At 48.1% G+C, this 12,225-nt stretch overlaps 1 protein-coding gene across 3 annotated transcripts in view; it reads right to left on the bottom strand.

The window, feature by feature from the left end:
- Positions 1 to 2,562: 2,562 nt before the first annotated feature.
- The window catches only part of TCF7 (transcription factor 7), a 70,270-nt gene continuing 60,607 nt past the window's right edge, over positions 2,563 to 12,225 (bottom strand). For 2 of the 3 annotated variants that reach the window (XM_054288076.1, XM_054288075.1), the window contains exons 7-11: positions 11,918 to 12,080; positions 11,591 to 11,698; positions 8,963 to 9,011; positions 7,368 to 7,440; positions 2,563 to 3,567 (exon numbers count right to left, since the gene is read on the bottom strand). In XM_054288076.1, the coding sequence (XP_054144051.1) occupies positions 3,276 to 3,567; positions 7,368 to 7,440; positions 8,963 to 9,011; positions 11,591 to 11,698; positions 11,918 to 12,080 (685 nt within the window). In that variant the 3' untranslated portion in view covers positions 2,563 to 3,275. The remainder of the gene's footprint in view (positions 3,568 to 7,367; positions 7,441 to 8,962; positions 9,012 to 11,590; positions 11,699 to 11,917; positions 12,081 to 12,225) is intronic. The other variant, XM_054288078.1, reaches the window with a different exon arrangement.

A 12,225-nucleotide genomic window follows, 5' to 3' on the forward strand; every position in this document is an offset into this window, starting at 1 on the left:
AAAGCTATAAACATACTTTGAACATAAAAGCCAAAAAATACAAACTCAGTGAAGTAAAAAAATTACAACAAATGATGGATAGTCATTGGACAAATGAAGGTACAGCTGCAAAACATTTATCCCTGCTACATACATACAGTGGTTTTACTTGATTTAATGAAGTGGTACTTCCATGACTTCTACATTCAGACTGATTCCAGGAATTCAAATATGTATTTCAGGAAGAGTTAAAACTGCTGTAAAAGAACTAAAAAAAAATTTCTTGTTGAGATAAAAACTTCAGGGCAAAGTCTTCCTTTTATTAGAAAAGAGTATTAACACAAAATAGCAACACTTCATAGGGCAGTTTGAAAGACACTTTTTTGGGTATTTATAACTTTGTTTTGGCATTGGTTATCAGCCATGGGGCCATGGAACAGAAGTCAGTCATGCTCTTTTGTCTTGGAAAGGAGTGGCCAAACAGTATCTTTTCTGTGTTTTGGAATAAAAATAATGACATTTTCTCAGTTTCCCCAGTATAAACTGGGTGCAGTTTATCACAAGTGGGTGTTTTGAGTTTATCCTGCAGCAGTGGAAGCACAGGGTGAGCTCTGGCCTGTATGTATAGAGCAGAGCACACAGTGCTGAGTGTGACTGCTCCAGCTCTGGGGCTCTGGAAATGCTGCTGTGCCACGGGGGCACAGGCAGGGGCTCCCGGAGAGGGGTGTTCGGTGTCACTGAGGAGCTTTGGCAGGAATCAGTGGCATTACAGTGGTGAGAGGAGGCTGTAATGCAGGAGAGCCTTTTGCTGGTGCAGACAGGGACTCCACACCATGGAGGGGCCAGAGGAGCCTTGAAATATATGGGTGGAAGTCCCGGGGGTGAAATGAACCAGGGCTGGTCTGGGTGCCTCGCCAGTTTAATACTGATCAGGACTTGCCCTGAAATTTCCTCTGGTGTTATTTAGACACATCTGCCTTTTCTACCTGCCTTTGCTTTGCTGCTAAGTTCCATCTGTCATCCAACCATGCAGTAGCAGTTGGGTGTTGAGTTGCACCAGCCTTACACCCAGGATGGGGCACACCAGGCTGTGGTGGCTGCTCTGTCATCTCTGGTGTTTCCAGGAGGTGACACTTAAAGCACCTTACAGCAGAGGGTCTCAGAGTGACAAATGATGAGCTGAAACACAACCATTTTTAAAGCTGTTTCTTTTGTTTGAAAATCATATGATTAAAGAGACCATATCAGGTCTGGCAGGTCTACTGAGTTCCTCTGTTCAGCACCAGAACATGCTGTTGGCTAAGCTTGCTAAAATAATTTAAAATGAGCAGATTGCATATTGATCTAGTGCTATGTAATTAACCCTCTGAGTGCAGTCAGTACAAAAGTGTACAGTTGGCATTGCATCAGGTAATGCTACTTCTCCAAGGGTTAAAATGATTCAAACTTCAAAATGACTCTTTGCAAACTTTCAGGTTTGTGCACATAGCTTTCTGTCAGTGCTTCTGAAGTTACGTTTATACAGGAGAGGAATAAAGAAACAGGTTTAGATCTTCAAAACTAAAACCAGAAATAAAAAATCTACACTACTAGAAGCAAAACCATCTAAACAAAGGGACTAAAGCCAAAGCTGCTCTACAGACTAGTTAGGTTTGGCTTTTTTTAATTTTTAAATCTTTGAGGCATAAAGTTGGTTAAAAAGTTACGTTTAATCCAATGTAAAAAATTATGGTTTGTGTTTTTGCATTAAGAAAAAATATAAAAATAGTTTATACATTATAAAGGTCATCTTAAATTTCTTGCAGTTCTACAATAATATTACTACATAATTTGTATTCAGTACTCCAAAACCCATCTATCAAGTAAGAAAAAAATAGTGCCCCCTCTACCTCTGTGTGGTGTCATTTTTCTCTTCAGCAGTCTGGAATAGATTTCTTTCAAACAGGAAAAAAAGTCTGCACTGGACTAGACTGTGGTCTCTGAGAAGAATGTAAACCTGAAGTAAATCCAGAACTTGGAATTATTTGGGATTTACATCAGTTCATGGAGATCATAATCCATCCACAGTGTTTTTTGTTTTTCAAACTCAAAATATAAATACAATACCAGAAACTGGTAAAGCTGGAGAGAATACATGAACATTTGGCATTGTCATTGGGGTGGAGGGAGAATCTTTTACAAAAAGCTAGAATAAGGTTTTTTAAAAAGTTCTACACTGAAGCATGACAAAGAGGGTTCTTATCTCACCAAGGGTATGTACAGACAGATGCTACAGAGCAGGGCAGTGAGTGCTGCTGTGCTGCCAGGAGAGCTCACACCTCCCCCTGAGGGACCTGCTGGGCCAGCGTGGGTCTCTGCCCTGGGCCAGGGAGATCCTGGGGCTGCTGGGGCTGCTGGCTCCCCACATGCCCTGCCCTGCTCACTGCTGTGCAGGTGCAGAGCTCAATCAGAGCCCACAAAAGCAACAGACTGATTTGTGAGGCTGTGGCCAGTCTGTCTGGATGGATTTCTGACCATCCACATCTGCAGAGGGCAGATGCTGCACCTGCCCAGTGTCCTGAGCAACCAGCAGCCCTTCCAGCAGCCAGTCCGTGCTCCTTTGCCTGGCTGGTGCTCCCTTTTCCTCTGCCTTGCTGTACAACCATGGAAGGGAACATGTCTGCACAGAGACCTGTTACCTGCAAACAACATCTTCCTGTTCTCAAACAAGAAGTTCAAAAAATTCACCTCATTGCTTTAAATATTTAATTTCTGTTTTACCGTGTCAGATCAGAACGCTGGCATCGCTTTGTTTCCTTTTCAGACATCTGGGCTTTTAAAAAAATTTTCCTATTCCAGCTTTTCCAGCTCCTTGGTGTAAGGGCTATGGGACATCTGTGAGTGACTACTCTTTGAAGCAGCTCGGAGGGCAGGGAGTGGAAGCCAGGGTTAGACTGACAGCACCTACCACCTACAGCAGCAAGCTGGGGATGTGGCTCTGCTCTCTGCCACGCGTGGAGATAATGCAGTAAAAAAGAAACCAAAACAAAACCCCAAACAAACAAAAAAAAGCATCACAGGGCAGGGACAAAAGGCTTGTTTACTCATCAGCACTTTAACTTTTGGCAAGTACTTATTTTTTACCTTTTTTTTTCTGAAATTGCTTTTCTATCTTTATCACCCCTCCCCTCCAAAAAAACCCCAACCAAGTGAGTTTTCCATCATCCTTAAGTCATCCTGTGGCCAAACTTTGCATGTTTTACAGTGAGATGGGGATTTGGCTGTGCCTCTGGTCCTCGTCCGGGGGCAGGTAGGGACTATGTCCCCGAGGAGGTGCGGCTGTAGGCGGGGGGCGCCGAGCAACGCCGGGCGCCGGGTCTGGAGGGGCCGGAGGCGGGCGGGAGGTGCGCGGACACGGGGCAGGGGTCGGGCTGGTCGCGGTGCGCGGGGTCGGCGGGGGCTGCGAGCTGCTCTGACGGGAAGGCGGAGGGGATGCATCGGAGTGCGTCCGGTGGGGATGGAGGGGAGTCTATAGCACTTCCATCGGAAGAAACTGGGCTGGCACAGCGTCCTTCTCCTTGTAGGTACCGAATGCACTTCTTTTTCCTCCTGGAACAGCAGAGAGAGGTCTGTGAGTAACGAGAGGGTCCCGGCAGCCCCGCCGCCCCCTGATCCCCGCGGGGCCGGGGCGGCGCTGCAGCGCTGCGGGGACGCCGCCAGGCGGCGCCAGCGGGCCGGGAGCGGCGCCCGCGGGGAGGGGCTCGGCCAAGGGAGAGGAGGAGGAGGAGGAAGGCATGGAACACGAGTAAACATCACAATGCCGTGATAAAAATGAAAACACAAAAAAAAACCCAAAAAAAAAGAAGAAAAATAAAAGCGCCCCCCGCCCCAATTAATAGTTATCAAAGCCATGAAAGGAAAATAATAATAAAAAAGCAAACCAATACAATTTTAAAATAATAATATAGATAATAATAATAAACACCTCGAAAATAAAAAAAAAATCGGAAGGATAATAAAAATGCAACCCATGAGGTCATTCCTCACCAGCCACCACCCCAAGTACTTGGATTCTGTGTGGGTGCCTGGCTCTCACAAGTTTAGGATTAAAGCATTCCCCTCATGGATCCCCTCCTGAGCTGCCACAGAGCCCACGCAGGGCCCACGGGACAATGGTGTGCACTGGTGTCACAGAGCACATCAGCACCACTGTGCTTGGCAGCCCCAGGCTGTGTTCTGCCAGGACAGTGCTCCTCACACCAGTCTTGGCTTTTCTCATCCCAAAATCGCAAGCTTCCAAGAGCTCATTTCCCAGCACTTTCCTAGCCTTGTGCACAGTACCATCTACCTAGAACCACAGACTGGTTTGGGTTGGAAGGGATTAATGCTCATCCCATTTCAACCTCCCTGTCATGGGCAGGGACACCTTGCACTAGACCAGAGGTTGCTCCAAGTACCATCCAACCTGGCCTTTGCTCTCAGCTCTTCTCTTCTGCTCTGAGTTCTCTCTGCATGTGAGTGTACTTCCCATTCCTCCCCACCTCCAAGGACAACTCAGTGATACAGCTGGGCAGAAATGTGCTCAGCGACCATTCAGGAAAAGGGAAGGAAATGGGCTGGGATTGGCTGGAGGGAGATGGTCTGAGGGTGTCTGAGGTCCTGCTTTGAAAACTGGAACAGTCCTGAGGCCTTCAGAGGCCTTGTTGCTCCTTGGAGGGCAGATCACCTTAAACCTCACTGAGCTGAAGGAAAATCAGCCCTGACAGAGCTACCAATGACACTTCAGCCCATGGGGATCCTGGAGAGGAATGTTGGCTGTGACCTCCCCTTGGGATGTGACCTCTCCTTGGGAAGTGCAGTACAAAATGCAACATGGGCAGACACCAGGGACAGAGACTGGCAGAATGGCCCTGCAGTTGTGACAGAGTCAGTTCCATGCTCCCATTCTGTGGAGTGTGACAGAGCTCATCAGCTGGGGATGGCTTTACTGACCCAAAGGGGTTTCTACAGGACAGTACCCATTGGGGGCAGCTCTCCTCCCCCAGCCCTGCTCTTCCAGCAAGAAATCTGCTGGGACTGGGAAGGTCCCTAAGGCAGCAGCACCTGCCTTAGGGAGCAGGGACCAGCACCCCTTAGTCCCTCCTGGAAGAAACACTCAGGTTCCCCACGTTTGTGTGTTACGATTTGGGGGTATCAAAAATACAAGTCACACATCATCCTTGCTGTAGCTGTGTTTGGCCATGATTCCTTCAGATCCTGTAACAATTTTGCCAGTATTTATCCTGAGTTCCAGGTGTCACCTTGTACATCCAGATTGTTTTAACTACCCCTGGTTGTCCGGATTCAGTTCCTCACACTATCTTGTCTTCACTGTTTGTTGAGCTGGTTTTCTTTCTCTCCATGTGACAAATCCCTCATGTCACCTCCCTTGAGTCCTTGAGCACCTCAGAATAGATCCTCAAACAAAAGAGCTCTCAAGATGTCATCTTAACAGTACTGAAGGGACAATTCCTCTGCTGGAGCCTTTACAGCTAGAACAGGTGAAAGAACATCTCCCAGCCAGCTCCTGCCTCACTGTCTCAGCTGAGGAGAATGGATCCAATGGAGAACTTGCTAATGTGGGCACACAGCTGTCTTTGATCTGCCTAATGAAAAACCAACTGTGAGGATGAGCATTAACTAGTCCAGTATCAAACATGACTTGCACTGGAAGTGAACAAGAGCAGTGCTGTTACTGCTGTCAGTGCCATGTTAGCCCTGCTGACCCAATTAATGCAATAGAGAACACGAATTATTTAACTCCAGGGTATTTTCCATGGGCAGTAATTCCCCAGGGACAAGCCTGAGGATGAGCTGTGTTTCCCAGAGATATCTTGGGAGCAGCTGCAGGATAGAGTTTCAATGTTTAAGATTACAGGAATGTGCCCATTGATTAATTAGATTTAAAGTTCCAGGGGGAAAAAAACAGATGTGATACTACAGACTGCTGATAACGGCCCAGTCCATGGGTTATGCTGAGGTGGGTGTTACAGAGGTGGGTGTTATCCCTCTCTCTTTAAGGGAACTTATCCATCTCACTTTGGAAACTACAGCACCCTGGAGTGTTTGTCCAGGCTGTGGGGGAGGAGTGTGAACAGGAACACCCAGTCTTAGCCAGTTACCCTCTCCCATGGAGGGGAGATCCTCCTGGGGAGGTTGTTGTGCACAGGTGAGCAGAGCCCGTTGGGCAGGAGCCCCCGAGTGGCAGCAGCACAGTTAGTACAGAATTGCAGAGCAGCTCTGGCTGGCCAGGGCTGGGTTACAGGGGCACACGGAGGAGCATGCCAAGGTGCCCAGGCACTCCAGCAGCCTGTGTTAATCAGGAAGCCGTGCAGAGGAGAAGCTGAGCTCAGAGCTGGAATGGAGGCAGAGGGAAGGGGGAAGGAGTGTCCGTGGCAGAGTGGGGCACTCAGCCTGGCAGCACAGCTGCAGGGGGCACAGGGCACTCCAGCAGCCCCCTCTGGCATTCAGGCATTAATGAAACACTAAGGGAGCTCTGCCTGGATTCTTAATTAAAAATGGTGCTTGATGACACTTCCCAGGGAATGAAAGGCAAACAGGGAGCTCTGCTGTTGTGGCACGCTGAGGTGCAGGAGGGGACTCAGCCACAAGGACTGGAGCTTGGAGTGCAGCAAGGTATGGGTCAACTAAATGATTTTAGTCACTTCAAGATGAAGTGAACACATCAACCAGTACTTTACTTCCACCCTTTCCCTCATGCATTGGTGTAAAACTACAAATTGCAGATGTCTGTCTAAGCTGGAGTCTCTCTGTGCTCTGGCACCCAGATCCAGAAGCTCCCAGGAGCTTTCTTTGCCTGCCTTTGCAGCCCCTCTGAGCCCAGCAGCACCTGGTTGATGGGAATTTTACTATTTCTTGACCAGATCCATCTCTGGGAGCCTGAGGAGCACAACACTGCTCTGTTTTGCTGCTTGAGGCTGTCCCACCCCACCCATGGTGGGTACTGCAAAATTTAGTGCTCAGGAAGAGATGGATCTTGAAATACATGATTAGCCCAGTATAAATAGGAAAAAAATCGCAAACATTAAATCCTCACTTGCTGGCCCTACGGTGCCACTAATGCCATTGGAAAGCACTAATGGAGGAAAAAACGCCTCATATAAGGGTCACAGAGGTCTCCATCCTGGAAATAAATTTTAAGACCAGGGAAGTCTATGAGCTGAGGAATATGTACGGCACTAAACCAACACTGCCCCAGGAGGGATAAAAACCTTGCAGCACAGCAAACTCCTGAGGATGCCCAGAGCACAGCCCATCCCTGCCTGGTGCTGGGATGGCTGCAGGGGGACACCTGGAGCTGACCCCCTGTCCCAGGAACACCCGCAGCGAGGAGGAGATGCCATACACACCTGCACGGGCCGCACCAGTCCGTTTGTTGGTTGAGGCCAAAGCGAGCTCTGCATTTCTTAGGAGAGGCAGGATCTGAACACAGAAGCATGCGCGGCGAGAACGGGCAAGGCAGAGGCACAAAGAGGAGGAGGAGCAAGAGGAAGAAAAGAGGCAACATCATTTTAGCCACTGTGACACACGGCTAACACACTACAATCCCATTATTTTCTGCTACAGAATGGCGCCGGCACCACCTGCAAGAAAGCGATCGTTAGGCAAATATCAGTGATCACTGCTGGCAGCTGGAGGTGGTTTGGGAAACAGCTTTGAGGAACGTGGGCAATTATGGGGAAATTCACAGCTCTTCCAATTTCTTAAGTCTGGAAAAGCTGCCAAATCCCGAGGCAATGCCTGGCTCCTGTATCTGCATCCTTGCCGGCTCCCTGCCCTTCCAGCAGACACCACCGGGCTGCGCACCGAGAGAAGAGGAGGAAACGTTGCAGAAGCAGGCTGAAAGCAGAGTTAGCACCACGGAGACCTGGCCCAGCTATTCCACTCTGCCCCATCACACCCCTTCCAGTTTTAATGGAAAACCTGCTCTCCACGGCCTGCCCTAAAACGCTGCTGTTGTGCTGTGTAATTACAGGACTCATTAGGGTGAAGCCCTGTTTGCTTTCAGGCACATCGTGTTTCTCTCTGGTGTTGGGAATGAGATTGAACAGCACATTTCTGTGCTGGATTCAGCCTCTCTCTTTAACCACCATCAATGAATGTCTCCTTGTATACAACCAGTAGTTGGTTTTCAATCTGTAACAGGTGAAATTATAATTTTTGTATCACACAGACATATATATGGATATATAAAAATATACAACGCACTCTACATAAAGGCCTAAAACCTTGTATTCTTCTTATCAAACTCGGCACTGAATGAGATCAACAGTGTTAATTAAACTGAAGGTATTACTGGGACACATCTCTTGATAATGATTCCTTTTTTAACTAATATTTATTGGTACAGATAATATTTATTCCTGCTATGGCAGAAATACTTTAGAAATCAGCACATGAATAGCCTTGGATGATGGGAATGTGTCTGTGACCAGCTGAAATCTGTCAAAAGGGCCTTTTCTAATTGGGAGGGCGGTACAGGGAGGTGGGGTTTAGTATGACTTTGCTTCAACTCTACATTACTTTGAAATGACAACCAAAGTTGGAGTAGTCCCATGAATGATCTTCAGTCCTGCCACTACATTTCATCCCACACACAATATGGATGCATTTGAGAGGAGTTTTCTTTAGTTAATATCATCTGTAGCTCTGATGGGGACATTCACCTTGGATGTTTTCAATAAAGTTTAGTGATAGTTTATATGAAATTATTATACATTTGCCAAAATCCAGTCTTTTCAATTTTCACATGCTACTCGTGTTCTAAATCAAACATGTCTATTAAAAAGTCACAGAAATGTTAATTTACCACGGCTTAAAAAAATAATGAGTGTGTATTTCTCTAGTTAAGCTCTGGAGAATAAAAGAAAACATGGTGAAACACAACAACTGCTTTGGATTCTCCCATCTGAGCAGGAACAGCTGCCAGGCTGCAGGCACTTACCTGAGCTGGAATCTTGCTGCTTTTCCCGTGTTCGTCTCTTCTTCTTCCCCTAGGAAATCAAAGGGAAGGCTGTTACCTGTGCTCCAGAACAATGAGGGTGCTGTGCAGGGTTTTTGGGCTGGACTGGGTGCTGGGGATGGCTGCTGCCTCCCAGGTAAGAGCCATGGTGCTGCTGGCTCAGCCCATTCCAGGAGCAGATGAACTGGAAAAGGCTGCAAAGGGACTGCTCAGGTTTATCTATGAGGGTGTCTCTTCCTTTTCCCTCTTCCCATTCCAACTCTCCTAAGAAGAAACTCAGGAGGAACTCTCAAAGTGAAACCCAAACCCAAAGTGTTTTTGGGCACTTGCTATGGCTTCTGCACAGCACTAATTCATTCTGGGCTTGTGCCTTTTCTCAGGGATTAACCCTCATTTCCAATATCCCCAGATCCAGCACCACAGGCACTTTGGCTCAGCACTTTGAGTGATATCTGTGCCTATTTAGAAACTGCAATAAACTCAAGAGGTGGTGGCAGCCATGTCCCCACTCCTACCCCCATGCCTGCTCCATTTTCTCCCCAACACACTGCTCCATGCTCTGCTTCAGGAGTCCAGGACTATGCTGCAAACTCAGTTAAGACCCAGATCTATGGTGCAGGCTGTGTCAGAAAGTGTGAGGGGAGATGTTAGTGGATGTGAACCAGCTGTAATAAAGCCAGTGCCTGTGCCTGTGCCTGTGCTGCTCAGCACCTCTGCCAGCTCCCACCAGAACTCCTCAGCCCTCTCTGATGCATCTCATCTGGGGATCCCACCCATTACTGCTTTAGTTAATGAACTGATGATTTAATTAATATGTTTAATGAGAACAACAGAATCAAACAAGATTTGCTGCATGCAATGGAGAGAGTATGATCAATAGCTGATGCTCCTGTCATATTCTTATTCCTGCTCCTTTTGTTTCTAAAAAGCACTTGTCCATTTTAGAACCTTCCCTATTTCCAAAACATGCATTAATGTGGTGTCTTATACCCAAACTGAAACTACAGCACCCTGGTTCTTGATATTCCCTGGTTCCAAATGGGAAAGAAAGTTTTAGGAAATCCTCAGAAATTTATTTTTAAATAATACTAATCTATTTCAGTACTTTTGTAGTTCTGGACCCATCTTTCATTCTTTTTTCACTAATAAAAAAGTCCTATTTTATCCCCAAACTGCCTCCCTGATTCACAAGATGCAGCACCTCCCCATGCCCCCTAGAGAGCTGATTAATGAGGGCACAGCAGCACGGAAGCAAATCTGGCTGTGTGGCACAGACAGCTCCCAGGGTTGCCTTTGACCTGTGACTTTTTATATGACTTCTTGTGGTTTGAGTGAAGGTGGAAAGCTCTGAGCTGTGGTGAGCTTTTCCTTCAGAGGGGGAGCAGCTGTATTTCCTGCCTGATTTCTGCATCACGTGCTGCACCAGTGACCTACATTCCTCCTCCTCCTCCTCCTCATCCCTGCTCAACTTCAGAGAGAGAAGCATCTCTTCCAACAAGCACAACACCCAAACCAGCTGGTTCACAGTGCTGGGAGCACCAATATGCACTTTTAGAGCCCACCATCTATCTTCTGGAGAAAGGAACCAGCCCTGGTTCCCCAAGGAACCAGATGAAGATGATACAGGACTGAGATTTCCATGGAGGATGTGCTTGGCCTTGGAGGAAGATGGTGCCATGCTCTCAGCAATGCTGATGCCCTCCAGATGTGTGCCCATCAAAATGTGGGCTGGGGGATTCCCATCACCTCTGCCCTCTGTTTCTGGGGGGAGTTTGGGGTGGTTTGGGTCTGTTTACAGGTGTTTTCTTGCCCTTGGTGGAGTTCTGTCATTCTGGAAGGAGGGCTGGAGTCAGTGTGGGAAGGATGGGCACTCACTGTGCAGTTCCCAGGGGTAAGAAAGTGTCTGAGGGAAATGATGGAGTGTGTGGATGGGAAATGGTGGAGTGTGTGGATGACAGACATCTGAGGATTTATGTGTGCTTTGCTTCAGTTCACTGATGAGCTTGTTAGGCATGTAATATCAAAACAGTCGTGAAAGTCACAAGAAAAGGCCCCCTACAAAAAGAGCCACTATTTTAAATCACAGAATCCTAGAATTATTTGGGTTGACAGTGACCTCGAAGACATCCTGCTCCAACCCCCTGACATGAGCAGGGACACTTTCCACTACCCCAGGTTGCTCCAATCCCTGTCCAACTTGACCTTGAACTCTTCCAGGGATGGGGCAGCTTCTCTGGGCAACCTGTGCCAGGGCCTCACCACCCTCACAGATACCTCAGCTGCTGTCCAAGATGCACAGACCTGTTTGCGTCCAAAAAAATACATTTCCAAAGATATATCCACAGCACTTAAAACCTTTTCTTCCTTTGTATTTGCTTGGACAATAAGCAAATAAAAGCTTGTGATTGCTGGGGGCTGCATCATTCATTCTTTAGACAGGGATAAAGGTGTTCAAAATACTCCTGAAATGTGAATTTCTATGGCTCTGGTGCTGCCAGGAATGGCATTTCCAGGCCCAGGTGTTTGGTTAACACCAGCCAGCCCCCCAGGCCATTGTGGGGCATGCCCAGGGTGGGGGTCCCAGCACAGGGGCACTCAGGGGGCACTCACGTAGTTGTCTCTGGCAGACCAGCCGGGGTAGAGCTGCATGTGGAGCTGCCGTTCCTTGCGAGCCAGTTCGTAGTACTTGGCCTGTTCCTCCCGGGACAGAGCGTGCCACTGCAGGGACAAACAGCACTGAAACGTGGCCCTGCTGTCCCCTGCCAGCCCAGCCCTGCTGCCCCCTGCCAGCCCAGCACAGCATGGCCACCCCGCCCCAGGGCATACCCAGCCCCTGTGTCCATGGGATAAGAGCAGATGCTTGTTATGTATTTAATAGCAGCTGTAAGGGACAGGGATGTGGCACCAGGTGATGACAGTGGCCCCATGAGCTCTTACCCTCCTGCCCAGGATCTGGTTGATGGCAGCACTCTCCTTCAGGGTGCACTCGGCGATGACTTTCGCCCGCATTTCTTTCATATACAACATGAAAGCGTTCAGGGGCTTCTTAATAGTGGGCTTCTTGGCTTCCTTCTCTCTCTTTGGTTCTGGCTGAGGTTTCCTTGGTGGGACAAAAGGAGGGGCTGTCAACATCAGAGCCAGCAGAAGACTCGACCCCAAACAGCCCAACAGCACGAGCAGGTGGGGGGGGTTGATCTGAGATTTGCTCCTCAGATGCACAGCTCAATGTCCATCCATCCTCCCCC

Source organism: Melozone crissalis, unplaced genomic scaffold (assembly GCF_028551555.1).
Source record: "Melozone crissalis strain CALT ecotype California unplaced genomic scaffold, PUWL_Pcris_2 ptg000061l_1, whole genome shotgun sequence".
Classification (NCBI taxonomy): Eukaryota; Metazoa; Chordata; class Aves; order Passeriformes; family Passerellidae; genus Melozone; species Melozone crissalis.